Source organism: Carcharodon carcharias, chromosome 5 (assembly GCF_017639515.1).
Source record: "Carcharodon carcharias isolate sCarCar2 chromosome 5, sCarCar2.pri, whole genome shotgun sequence".
Classification (NCBI taxonomy): Eukaryota; Metazoa; Chordata; class Chondrichthyes; order Lamniformes; family Lamnidae; genus Carcharodon; species Carcharodon carcharias.
In genome coordinates, this window is record NC_054471.1 from 159,549,937 (window position 1) to 159,563,891 (window position 13,955).

A 13,955-nucleotide genomic window follows, 5' to 3' on the forward strand; every position below is an offset into this window, starting at 1 on the left:
CTAGGACACTCAGCAATGGGTCAGTGTAGACCAGTGTGTGTGTCCTTGTAGTCACATCTCCTTCTTGCCACATTCCACCCCCACAGCTTGTTCCTGGATCAGGCATTTAAGCCAGAGAAAACCCTTCCATTGCAAACCCAGGAGTTCTGAGCCATCAAGGAGAACTATCAGGCTTAACCTGTACTTGGTATTGTCTGACAATTTAATGCTCTCAGGGACCAAAGTCAACCAGCAATTGAGACAGATGCCCCTTGTATCAGGTAGATGGAGTTAAGGCACAGGTTAACCATGATCTAACTGAATGGTGAAACAGGATCGAGGAGTTGAATGGCCTCCTGTTCTTGTGTTCTCCTATCTTACACACAATATCTTTAAAGGTCATCTAGTCAGCAAAGTAAGACCATCATATTGCTCATAAGGGCATTGTTAGCCCATTGATCAAAATGATGATGAGAATGCAATAGATGAAGCAGCCCATAAAAAAGGAGGGATGTGGTTTTGTAACAGACACTCTGAAGTTATTCCTTATGGTCATTGATAAACGCAATATATAGAATAGACAACCTTGCTTTACCCTTCTTTTGAAAGAGAGATAGTTTAATGAATCTATCACCTCCCCTAAAACAAAGCTTGCACTTCCACCTAAATTTGGCTTATAGCTTTCAGTTCCTTCAGCTTGTTGTCTGAAGGCAGCTGGGTTGAAATTGATGACAGCAGTGTAAATGGGGTGTCATTAAATCTTGTGATGTTCCGCAATAACATTTGTAGCCAAAAGCTATTCCATACATTCTTTGTTTGTAAAATTTTGTCAATCCCTTGCTTTCTAAGATACCCAGGCTCTGGCCCTGGCCTTCAAAGACCAGATAGTTCAGACCCCTTTCAGTCCCCCTTGTATTGTCGCTTAGTCCAGATTGAATTCTGAGAGCCTGGAAGTCTGGAAAGGGCTGCGTTAGGATCATAGGAGCAGGAGTAGGCCATTCGGCCCTCGAGCCTGCTCTGCCATTCAATGAGATCATGGCTGATCATGTACCTCAATGCTATTTTCTTGCACTTTCTCCATATGCCTTGATATCTTTAATATCTAAAATCTATCAATCTCTGTCTGGAACATACTCCGTGACAATTTCCACAGCCCTTGGTGGGGGAGTAGAGAATTCCAAAGAATTCACCATCCCCTGAGTGAAGAGATTTCTCCCCACCTCAGTCCTAATGGCCTGCCCCTTATTCTGAGACCGTTTCCCATGGTTCTAGACACACACACACACACACACACACACCCCCCCCCCCCCCCCCCCCCCCCCCCCCCCCCCCCCCCGCCGCGCCCCCCGTGTTTAACAATGTTGCCTCATTCAGTGGATGTGCTCCTGTGTAAGTTTGGACACTACTGCTCCAAAGCTGGCTGAGATCACTGGAAAAAAATCACCTTAATAAGACACTGTTTACAGCATTCCCTATGAATCACTGAGGATTCCTATTTAGTGTGTAGAATTACCGATCGAACCTCCCCCCCACACCCTTTGGTCCTCTCGATCTTGTCAGCATGTTCCCTGAACTTTCAGCAGCCTGTGCCTTCTCTCTAATTCCCTCCCCTCTCCTTTAAAACCTTATTCAGCACTCATCTCTCTCATCCAATCTATTGATTCCCATCTTCTAAACACAGTTGACATTCCATTTGGTTGAAATTTTATTGAGGTTTTGTATTGTTGGGATAGCTTGACACCTGGTAGTTTGGGCTGGTAACATAGTTCTGTATTATTCCTTTGAAGTCCTTCCATGAGACTCTTTATTCAGGAGCATCTTTACGGGTCGCTTTTTCATCCAAAAGACCTTGAATATTTTCAGTAAATGTTCCATCTTATTGTCTGTGTGTGCAGGTACTATTTTTCATCTTTCCACTCCTTCTTACAGACAGACAGAAGGGTATTCAGGGAGTGACCTGACTGCACTGGCGAAAGATGCAGCTTTAGGTCCAATTCGAGGTAGGTGGTGTGATAGAGGCATTGAAAGATACAACATGGAAAATGGCCATTTTACCCTTTGTGTCAGTGCTGGCTCTTTTCAAAGAGCTGTCTAATTAATCCCACAGCCCTGCAAGTTTTCCCCTCAAGTTTTTTATCACCAGTTGCCTTTGGAAATTTATTATTGAATCTGTGTCCATCACCGTGAAATTTCAGGCAGTGCATTCCAGATCATCATGATTCATAGCATATAAAAGCAAATCTCATTGTCTCCCTCTTGGTTCTTTTGTCAATGTCATTAATCTGAGTCCTGTGGCAACTGACCCTTCTGCCATTGGAAACAGTTTCTTCTTGTCTACTGTATCAAAACTTTTCATAATTTACACTCAATTTACCTTGCTCTGGTCTAGGGAGACAGCCTCTGCTTCTCCAGCCTCTCTCCACATAACTGAAGCCCTTTATCACTGGTACCATTCTGGTAAATTTCCTCTGCATCCTCTCAAAGGCAACTCCCTAAAGCTAGGGCAGGGAACCTTTTTCTTATCAAGGGCCACTCACACATAGAAGAAATCAGTCACGGGCCCAACACACATTAAAAACCAACTTAATTTACTCTTTTTTATAGAGAGAATATCAAAAATGTTCAACTCATCCTCTGCTTTAATGTGATGGCTGAGTTTGCTTTTCCTTAATGAGTGGCACAGCTTCTGAGTCTCAATTGCAGCACTCCTGAAATTAAGCTCAACTTTTTGCTTGCTTTCCTTTCCCGCCCTACCAAACAAGGGCAGTGACTCAACAACCGGAGGCTCTGGCCAACTCCCAGTCCGAGGCTGCATCTGGGCCTCTTCCTCAGTATGCAAGAGCTGAGCCCTGAACTAGGACACCAATGGAGGGGGGGGTGAGTTGGCAATGGAGCAGGTGTCCTGCTCCCTTTCTCCCCTGCCTAGTTTACTCACTATGAAGTTTATAGTGTGGAACTTCTAATTTCTGTGCTGTCTCAAGGTTCCTCTATCCTGGAAAGGATTGTATCTCTGTTGTCAGATCTATCTGGGAAATTAAGTTCTGAGTTAAGAGATCTGAGCATTTAGTACAATGACTATCCTGTTGAAAGTAGATGGCATAATAGGAAGCTATTAGAAATGGATAAAGAATACTAAAGTACTTGTTTGTCTATTTTCTGTTCCAAGATATAAAAGTATTTTTTCCTGTCCTCCTTTATTCTCCACTTCCCCGACAGCGCACATCATTCTGACCAGCCTAGTCATGGTTGACCTGGAGATCTGATCTCAGATTTTTCATATTACAGCTCTTGAGTGAGCCACCCACTGTGGATGTCTGGGTTACTCACACTTCACCACCCGATTGGCAGCCGGTAGCTCCCTATCCCTGCTCTGCGCTCTTGCTCTTGGATCTCGGGCCTCACTCTCACTCCACCGCCTGGGCCTTTGGCATCTGTGGCCGAGGCTTAGTCATCAGAACATGGCGGCAGCTGGTCCTGAGTGCAACGTGGGGTGGGGCCAAATTTTGAAATCTCCTCGCGGGACAGATCCGGCCCCCAGGCCAGGGTTTCCCCACCCCTGTCCTAAAGCATAATGCTCAGAATTGGACACACACATTCTTCAACTTGATCCACTTCTGCCTTTTTAAATAGCCCCCTATTCTACCATTCTGATAGCTGAAGATGTATTGAATGGGATTCTAACTGAAAAGAGATTAGAGAAGCTGTTATAAGTGACTGGGATAGATTTTACCCATTCTGAGTTATGTAACCATCTCCCACTCATGATAGGTTCTCCAGCAAAATACAAAGCTGTAGAAGGAAAACTCTGCTATAGTTTTCACCATGACCTTGAAGACTTTAGTCCAGCCCCACCTGCAATTCACTGGTTGATGCAGTGGTGTAAATATTTATTTTTTAAAAATTCATTTTCTGAATTATGGGCATCAATGACAAAGCTAGCATTTATTGCCCACCCTTGAGAAGGTAGTGCTAATAGTTGAAAACAGGCTTGTCTAATCTTTTTAGACAAAAAAAGGGGGCGGGGTGGGGGGTCGGCACATTTGCATTTTTTTCTCTCTTGGGGGCGGGGGAGTAAATTTCAGAAAGATGAGGTTTAGCACAACAGTAAACTGAATTTCAAAAAATAGTTGAGCTATTAAGAAAAGAAACAATTACTGAGCAAAAGTAATGTCATAGCAATGAATTCTTAAGATAAAGAGTTTTTAATAAAAATGACCAGAGTGTGAGAGGGTCTGTGTGTGTGTGTGTGTGTCTGGCTCGCTCCAAGACTCCGGGTGCTCACTCACTCATCTTCACCCACTGAGAGTGTGTGTGTGTGTTATGTATTGATATGTGGTGGTGAGAGTGAATGAAAAACCTGAAACTGAGTAAGCCACACACTTTCTCTTTCGCGCGCACACTCTCTCTCTCTCCCCTCTCCACACTCACTCTCTACCACACACTCACACTCACTCACTCTTGCCACGCACATGTATAGACATTCACCTCCCCTGCCACATGCGCACTCTCTAATACACACTCCTCCTCCCCCCAAACCCTCACTTGCTCTCTTGGCCCCCCCCCACACCCACTTTGATACCGGTGTGTGCCCCCTCCAGCCCCCCCCTCCAGCCTAGTCTCAGAGTGCTGAGGTGTTCATGTATGTTGTTTCAACCTCTGGTTTGAAGTTTTTGAATTGTTAAAATTTCATGTTTTTATTTTTGCTCAGAGCTCAAGCCAGAGGAAGTGAGGAATATGGCTGCTAGTGAGGTAAGGTTCACTGCTACCTGTTTGTTTAAAATGCACTTGTGTGGAATTTCTGGTGTTAAAGCAGATTGCTTTATTATAACAGCATTTTAAAGACAGAGATTTTGATCATTTTGTTGCTTTACTAGTAAACCATGTGTGGTGATACTCGTGGTACATTTATAAGGAGACAAAGTGAAGGATAAGATTGGGGTGAATTGAGGAATGGTGTTGGTGAGGAGCAAGGGAGTGTTGTGTGTGAGAGTGATTAAATGCTGCCTAACCAGACCTGACTGCACCTTGTATTCTTCTGCCTGACCAGGTGAGAAAGATCAGACTGACTGACTTCGAAGATTCACGGAGGAAGATCAAACGCAGCGTGGGCCCTCAGACTCTGGATGGGTACAAGCGCTGGAATGAGGAATATGGAGACACTGCTGTTAATTCATGAGGTGTCAGACCAGCACGGGCTCTGATCACTGCTGTAAGGGACTCTCCTTGATCAGAGTGCATCATCGGTTGTCAGCACCAACTGGCCTGCACCTCCTCTGGCCTTCAGCAGGATACCAGAGTTGTTTCATCACAGATTCTTATGCAGAATCAGGAGCACTAAAACTGACGGGGCAAGTTTACAAAACTGAATCCTTTCTATGACGTGCTATATCCTTTTTAAAATTGAGTTTCAGGAATCTTTGTGCCTCTGGATCTGGGACCATGTAGCTGGCTGTCAGTGAAAGTGGAGTTTAGGGTCTAGCAATGGTTAAAAATATTTCATGATTTGTATATTTTGTTCCTGGTGTAAACAAGTCGGTCCCTGTTCAGAGTATACACAGTAGAAGCACAACCGTAAGAAGATTTGTGCCTTAAGTTTGCAGTACATTTGCTTGCCCTAGTGTGTTTGGTCCCTTTGCTCCCCATGCCTAATCTACTTTAAAAGGTGCACCAGCATTATTCATTCCTAACAGATTATCAGACCTGTTCAGCAGTGCCAAATAAGTTGCTGGTTGCGCACTTGGAAATGTCTTCTTTGAAAGAAGACCATTTGCAATGCGTGCCAGGTGCTGAAAGTGTTTCTCCCCTAATATCAAGTAGCTGGTCTCTTGATTTCCTAACAAGTCCACTGATAAATAATTTTGCATCAGTTGTTCAATATTTCAGTGCGGCTTTTCTCTGGTAGACTTGGTACAAAACCCCTACAGGTGTTGGAGGAATAGCGAAACATGATTGCATTCGAGCCTCCAGTTCAGTGCATGGCTTTCCTACCATTACATGATAAACAGCTCTTATTACAAAATTCAGCATTATCAAAACTAATACTTCAGTTAATTTTCTAAATAAATAATTTCTTCACATAACTGAACCTATTGAAAATATTTTACCAGGGTAGCATGGGTTAAGTGTTCCTCACAGGCATTTGACAATATTAAGGCAAAGACAGCCCTTCAAAATGTCTACCTTTAATATAAACACGATGCTTGGTATAATTCTCCTCCTCTTGTAATTCATTCTGAGCAATTTGACGGAAGATTTGCCAGCCGTTTTTTAAAGAAACACATCTGGTGTGTATTTCATGCCCATCACACTTCCATGTTACATAACTTTCTGCTGGAACTCAGGAAAAAAGTATTTATAAAAAGAACTCCAGAAACAGTCTGTCCATTTCCTTTAACCAGCCTTTACATGAAATCACCCAGTGTCTTTTTTAAATGGCCGCTTTATTGATCTCTGTATGAAGACTGCATTTACTTGTGAGCAATTCCGTTATTTAGCCAAGAAAGTTATTTAACTTAGTGCAATGCCCCTGAGCAAACAACAGCCCTCATGTTCAGTCTTAACTGTGAGCAATGTCACAGGAGGTTCATCAGTAGTATCAAAATTTCTAGTCTCATTCCAGCCATCACACTTTAATGTTATAAAGGAAATTATTTTATACTAACAGTGACTATACTTCAAAAAGTAATTAATTGACTGCAAAGTGCTTTGGGACATCCTGAGATGATGAAAGGCACATTATAAATGCAAGGCTTTCTTTCCTAGAGAAAGGCATTACCCTGAAGCCTAAAATGTACAAACAAAATGCAACTGTTCCCTGACCTTAGACTGGTTACAGTTGCCTGAATTTGACCGTTTAAAGAAATGGGGACAGGTTATCTGCTTCATTTTTGCGAACATTCCTAGTGATCCTGTAGTAAAGCATTAGTGTCACCTTGCCAGAAGCCACTGCCATCTTCCCTTTAATTTCCAAGTGGAAGAGCCTTCATTCCGAAAAGTTTTCAATTGCACTTGAATGGGTGGGGATTCTCATCAGGATGAAGTGTGAACTGAGCTGGAAGGTTCAGGCAATTTCCTGGAGTAGGTTTGCAGGTTTTAATTGACCTTTGTACCAACTCTACCTCTCAAAATGGCTGTAATTTCCTAAACCATGCAGCTACCCACTTGTATATTACTTTATGTAGTGAAAGGTTGGTCCCTTTCCTGTGAAACTCCAGACCAAACAATTCCAAGGGGCCTTTTTTTTTTCTGGTTTGTAACTATTGAAAGCTCTTGTGCTGCAGACTGTCTGAAAGCAGGACCCGTGGCCAAAGGCAGTGAGAGCGAATGCAGAGCTGGAGTGAAAAATGTCCTAGAATTCAGAGAGCACTGAAATATTAAACAGCCTGAAGGTAAATACCATGTACCTTTGCTATTGGATTTGATCTGTGCTTTGAAACTGTAACTCTCTTCCATTGCAAACTTTCCAGCAGTAAGCTTGCAGACTGCAAACCCACGCTGCCGAAATTCTTGTGAACATGACCATTAACTAGCAGAAAGCAATTAACTGATATGTGTGGACTCTTTTTAACTTTGATAATTTTTTGATGACAGTTTAACAGATTTGTGCATCATTGCATTGGATTTGACGTGAGTAGGAAGTTTAAACATGAGCATGGTGTTCAGGAGTAGGCAGCGATTCTGTTTGTTTTATTTTAGCACTGTTGTCGTTCCAGTGCCCTGGTACTGCTGAAACCGGTTTAGGGAAAGGTAAAATGTTCCAATTAGTAAATATTGTATTTTTGGCACTTTTATTTTTATTTTTTTGTATCCACGTGCATGAGCAATTTATTTTGATCCATTTGTTTTTTCGTGTCTAATATATTGATAAATAAAAGTTTTAATTCGATGTTTGGATGTTGTGAGGTTTGTGATTTTTTTATGTTGCAGAGCTGCAGAGGCCTGTCTGGCAAGGGAACTACTATAGGTTGTGAGGATGTCTGCACCAGTTAGGTTGATAATGCAAGTAGCATTGCACCCTTGGTAAACAGCAGAGGAAATGGCCCATGTTACATTGACATCAACATCTTGCATTTATATAGTGCTAAAAGCCTCTTAAATCCCACTGGAGAGCTGTCAAAAAGAAAATTTGACACCAAGCCGTATAAAGAAACATATAAAGAGATATTAGGGGCAAGTAATCAAAAGCCTGGTCAAAGAGATCAGTTTAAATCAATGTCTTAAAAGAGGAGAGAGAGTTAGAGAGGGAATTCCAGAGCTTAGGGTCTTAGCAGTTGAAAGTACGGCTGCCAGTGTCAAAGCAATTTAAAATCACAGGAGCCAGAATTGAAGGAGCATGAAGATCTCTGAGGATTGTAGGGCTGGAGGAGATTACAGAGCTAGGGAAGTGTCAAGGTCATGGAGCGATTTTAAAACGACGGTAATTTAGGGTGATGGGTGAACAGGATTTTGTACAAGTTAAGATACTAAGAGCAGAGTTTTGGATTATACAGAAGGTGGAAGTTGAGAGACTAGCAAGGAAACCATTGGAATTGTCCAAGTCTAGAGGGTGAAAAAGGCATGAACGACAGTTTCAGCAACAGATGAGTTTAAGGCAGAGACAGATATAAGCAATATTACCAAGGTGGAACTGGACGGTCTTGGTGATGGAAAGAATATGGGTAAATTTAATACTGAATTGCTTGCTGACCCTCCAGTGACATAAGCTGCAAGGTTCAGACTTTACAAGTGTGCGGTTAAAGTTGCCATTCTTTTTTAAATGATCTGCACTACCACAAATTCCCCTGCAGGTGTCATCATTCCTTTATTATCAAAGTGAGGAAAGGCATTATGTTGAATGTAGTGAAATAATCTGAGTTGTTTTAATATCTTTCCCCGGCACTCTACCTCCTCTCATTCATTGATCTCATGATGGCTTGTAGTTTGAGGATTATCACAATAAGCATAACAGGGATAGTTGGAAGAAATGTTGCTCGTAGGTCATTAGAACACCTAATTCTTTGTCACAAAGATGGAGGCAGATACATAATTTAGAAGTGAATTGGATAAGCAGTCTGAAAAAGGAAGAATACAAAAGAGGGGAAAGGGCAGGGAAAGTGAGGTGAAAGCAAGCGGCTTCATTTGAAGAGCTAGCATGGTATGAATAGGTGCAGGAGGCAATGTCAGTGACTGGGAGAAGGTAGGGAAAACAGCATTCATACTATAATAAAAACAAAAAAACTGCAGATGCTGGAAATCCAAAACAAAAACAGAATTACCTGGAAAAACTCAGCAGGTCTGGCAGCATCGGCGGAGAAGAAAAGAGTTGACGTTTCGAGTCCTCATGAGGACTCGAAACGTCAACTCTTTTCTTCTCCGCCGATGCTGCCAGACCTGCTGAGTTTTTCCAGGTAATTCTGTTTTTGTTTAGCATTCATACTATGTTGTGTAAACAGCAATTTCCACCTAACCATCTCCAACCTGATTCATCAGGTTTGCAAACTTCAGAGGGAAAGCAGTTTTTTGTATTTCTTTTAGAGCTGGTGCATTTTGAAGTCATCCACAGCTTGCAGAAGTTAGTTGTCCTTTTTACTGGATGATGGAATTTTAATCCTAACCTTTTTATGTTCTATCATTGTGTATTGCTGAAGTAGGGCTGTCGACCTGGTTAGGTGCATTCAGAGGTTTCATCACATGACCTCTCACCTCCGACCTTTCTATCCATTCAAAAGCGATTCCCACCTCTCCATTTCTAAAAATCCTATACTTATAAGTAAAAGTGTTTAAAGAAAATGGGGGAAGAAAAACATTATTAATGTCCATCTGATTTTTTTTCCCCCTGGGATTTTGCTGGTAGCAGTGACCAGGTGATTAATCTTCAATTCCTGGAGACTCCACGGCTATCCTGAAGAGTTGACAGTGCTGTGCCAGGGATGGGGTTCTGCATTGTCGGGTGAGCTGCATGTTCAGGTGATCCTATGGCACTACTTAAGCAGGAGACTCTGACAGGAACTTCTGGATTTCCATGTTTAACTGCAGACACTATAAGCTGTAGTCAGTTTGACTCTGTAATAATAGCAAGCAATTATAGCCTCGCCATTGTTAACGCAAGGCCTTGGCCAATGGCTTCAGTTTCTCCCCTTCAAGTACTAAATGTCAGACAAACAGACTGACAATTTATTGACAGTGGAGCTCATTGAATCTGTCCAGTGTGCACTTACCAGCTAGAATCAGACTTGAACCATGTCAGCAGCTTTACCCATTCGTTTACCTATTCTACTCATTCGTTTACCTATTCTACTCATTCGTTTACCTATTCTACTCATTCGTTTACCTATTCTACTCATTCGTTTACCTATTCTACTCATTCGTTTACCTATTCTCATTCGTTTAATTATTCTATTCATTTGTTTACTGATTCTACTCATGCTCTGTTCCCTGATGTCATTGAGACAAACATGAAAGGATGTACATGGTGTCTAGTGAATTATATGTGCTTACTCTGTGCGCTAAAGGCATTTGATGGTTTTGGCTTAACTGGATCATCAGCTGTTTTCAGTGGGCAGCACTTACGCCTCTTAGAAGGTTATGGGTTCAAGACCCACTCCAGTGACTTGAGCACAGAATGAAAATTGACACTCCAGTGTGGTATTGAAGGAGTGCTGCATTGTCAGAGGCACTGCCTTTCGGATTAAACATTAAACCAAGACTCTTCCTGGTATTTCGAATGGTACCTCAGAAGAGCAGCGAAATGCTCCTTGATCTCCTGGCCAGTACTTATCCTTCAACCAACGCCTAACACCCACCCACCCACCTCCAAATTACCTGGTTATAATGTGGATCTTGCTGTGTGGAAATTATCTGCTGCATTTTGTACATTACAACAATGAGTACACTTCAAAAAGTGTGCAGCACCTTGGGGCACGAAACTTGTGAAAGGCTATAGAAATGCAAGTTTTTGTTTTTCACTATCGTTATTAGAGAGCAGCCTGAGGAAGGCCAGGGCTTCAGGGAAGAGATATAGCAGCAGCTGGACAAAAAGACAAATGAGATGAGTATTATAATTTTTATCAAATATTTTAAGTTTTAAAGTGTTTGTACGCCATTTGTTCAGTTGAATGGCTGAGGGGGAAAAGGAGATTGAATGAAACATTCAAGATAGTTTGATTAAAGCTTGCCATCTTTCTGGGAATTTGCACTCAATTATTATATCAGAATTGCTGTTAATAAATTTGCACATCAATCAATCAGCTAGAACTGGCTTTTGAGCCAGATTACATTTGCATCGATGAAGCACTGTCTCCTGGGCACCATTAACTTTCATTTCATCCAGAGGCGGAAGGGTAGGTCCAAGCAGTTACTATGTTACAGTAACTGCAGGGCCAACTCTTGCTCCAGATGGAGCAAAGAGTCTCTTGTATCTTAGGAGCTGCTCAGTGACATTTGGCAGCCAACCACTAGAATACACAGTAGAGTGCTGCCATTGTATACACAGTCACAGAAGAAGTGGAGAGGATGAGGGGACTAATTCACAGCAAATCAATGATTTACTTACTTGAGCTGCAATTTTTTTGGTTTGAGATGTTCATTTATACTGGGTAGATTTCTGCAATAGGCAATGGGTGGAAGGGCATACATGACATGAGATCAAATAGAGAATAATGGTGAATGTGGCCTCTGGGGAGTCATTTAATATTGAAGTTAATTCCGCAATATGGAGAAGTAAGTATAGATTTGAGAGGATGTGCGATTGAGGGCTTTAATATACGGGAACCGCCAGTTAGACTGCAGAATATTCTGTTATTTCCTGTTCCTTTCTCTGAGCTTCCAGTTGCACTGAGCCTAAACTGAGCAACATAGCCGCCTTGAAAACTTCAATCTGGATCTGAAATGGTCCTGCTCTCTTCCTTGATTTATACTCTGCTCCCCTCACTCCACTTCACCCTGAATCTTGTCTCCCTATGCTGCGGCGCTCAACTACCAGCAAGGCCACCTCTGATCAATTGCTTATTTCCTTCCTTAATTACGTGAGGTTTACTTTGAGGCTTGGTATGCCTCAAACTTCCTGCGGATGTAAACAAAACTAAAGGTAATAAATACACTTCATTCCCTCAAGTGTTCTTTGCTGTACCTGGCCCTCGTTTTTTGCTCACCACCTGCTCAGACAACAGCACTTCCCTTGAGCTCTTTACAAGCCTCAGCTCCACCTTTTCATGCCTTCCAAGAGGTCTTAAATGGTGTCACTCCTTTGCCACTCCCTTGTACCTTAAATGTTGGAAAACTGTTGTCAGCCTCTGTGGTCCCTTCTTTCACTTGCATGAATCCCTGAGATTACTACTTTGGGCTCACTGTACCTCCTCAGTCTCTCCTGATAGAGCTGCATGAAATCAGAACGTATGTGAAAACTCATCCAGAACTTGGGAATGGGAAAAGGCATTCGGCCCCTCGAGCCTGCATTGCCATTCAGTTAAATCAATGGGTGACCTGTTCCTCAACTCCATTTCCCTACCTTTGCTCTACATCCCTTGATACTCTTACCCAACATAAATTTATCAATCTCAGTCTCAAAAGCTCCAATCAACCCACTCCGCCAACAACTACATTTTTTACCTGGTTTTTTTCAGGGTGCAAGCTCCTGGTTTCCATTAACCTATGTATGGAAAAGATGCTTCCTGATTTCATTCCTGAGCGCCTTATGAGTAAACTTCTTAATGAATTGTTTTGCTTAATATTTTGAAGATTTTAAAATACATAGAATTTCCCTGTAACAACAGAAAGATGATGATTCACTAAAGATGGATCCTAAAAATTAATTATTTCATTTTTATATTAAAAAGAACACTCATCACTATGTACATTGCTGCCCCTTTGGAGACCTTGCCTTTGGACCTATGTGTAAGATTGAACACATAACTTGCATTCCTCCCAGATAGTAATAGCAATTCCAAGTACAGTGTTAACTCATTTTTAGAGCTTTGTGACTGGGATTAGTAGCTCTGCAGGCTGTACAGGAATGCTAACTGTCCAGATCTGTCCCTCCCCGCCCCCGCTCAAATGGAATAATGACAATCAATGTACACACGTATATTCTCAAATGAAAAAGTGGGGTTGTCTTTTAAAGAAAACCAGAACCTGGGTGACTGCTGGGAATTTGAAACAGAAAACAGATGATAGTTGCATACAGGAGCATAGGAACAGCTGCAGACCATTCAGCCCATCAATCAAATCATGGCTAATCTGTAGCACAACCTATTTACCTGCCTTTGCTCCATATCTTTTGATACCCTTAGGCAACAAAAATCTATTAATCCAAGTCTTGAAGCTTTGATTGACCCCCAGTATCTGCAGCCTTTTTGAGGTGGTGAATTCCATGTTTCCATATTTCTTGGTGTGAAAAAGTGCTTCCTGATTTCCTTCCTATCGCTAATTGTAAGATTATGTCCCTTTGAGGAAATGGAAGGATAGATTAATAGCCAAGGTAGTGAAGGTGGAGGAGAAGAAATATAAATATTTGTGTTCATTATACAAGGTTTAGGAGGCCACATTTTTGTAATTTATTGCACAAAATAATATTGTATCTGACCACAGTACTGAAACAATTCTAAGTCACAAATGTCATCCTCTGATTGTGACCTCTTATCATGCTTGTCTTCTTTGAAGCCTTTGGCATGGTCAACCACATTATATTCTTAAATTTTCTTGCCTAGTAGGACTGCCCTCAATTGTTTTCGCCCTTGCCTTTCAGATTGTGACAGAGAATCTCCAGTAATGACTCCTTCCATCCTGGCACCATTACATTTGGAGTCCACTGCGGATCTATTCTTTGCCACCTCTTCCTTATCTATATGCTGCCCGTTGGTGATATCCAATGGTACACATACACAGACCACATCCAACTCTACCTTACAGGCATTTTTCTACCTTTCCACTACTTGTATGCTATGAAATGCTTTTTTGATCTCTAGTATTGGATGAGCTGTAATTTGTTCAGTTAAACATTG

At 41.9% G+C, this 13,955-nt stretch overlaps 1 protein-coding gene across 2 annotated transcripts in view; it reads left to right on the forward strand.

Annotated features, from left to right (window-relative positions):
- Positions 1-7,864, forward strand: part of spast (spastin) — a 62,191-nt gene extending 54,327 nt beyond the window's left edge. For both annotated transcript variants that reach the window (XM_041188383.1, XM_041188384.1), the window contains 3 exons: positions 1,909-1,979; positions 4,688-4,728; positions 5,027-7,864. In XM_041188383.1, coding sequence (XP_041044317.1) covers positions 1,909-1,979; positions 4,688-4,728; positions 5,027-5,155 — 241 coding nt within the window. In that variant the 3' untranslated portion in view covers positions 5,156-7,864. The remainder of the gene's footprint in view (positions 1-1,908; positions 1,980-4,687; positions 4,729-5,026) is intronic.
- Positions 7,865-13,955: the final 6,091 nt, after the last annotated feature.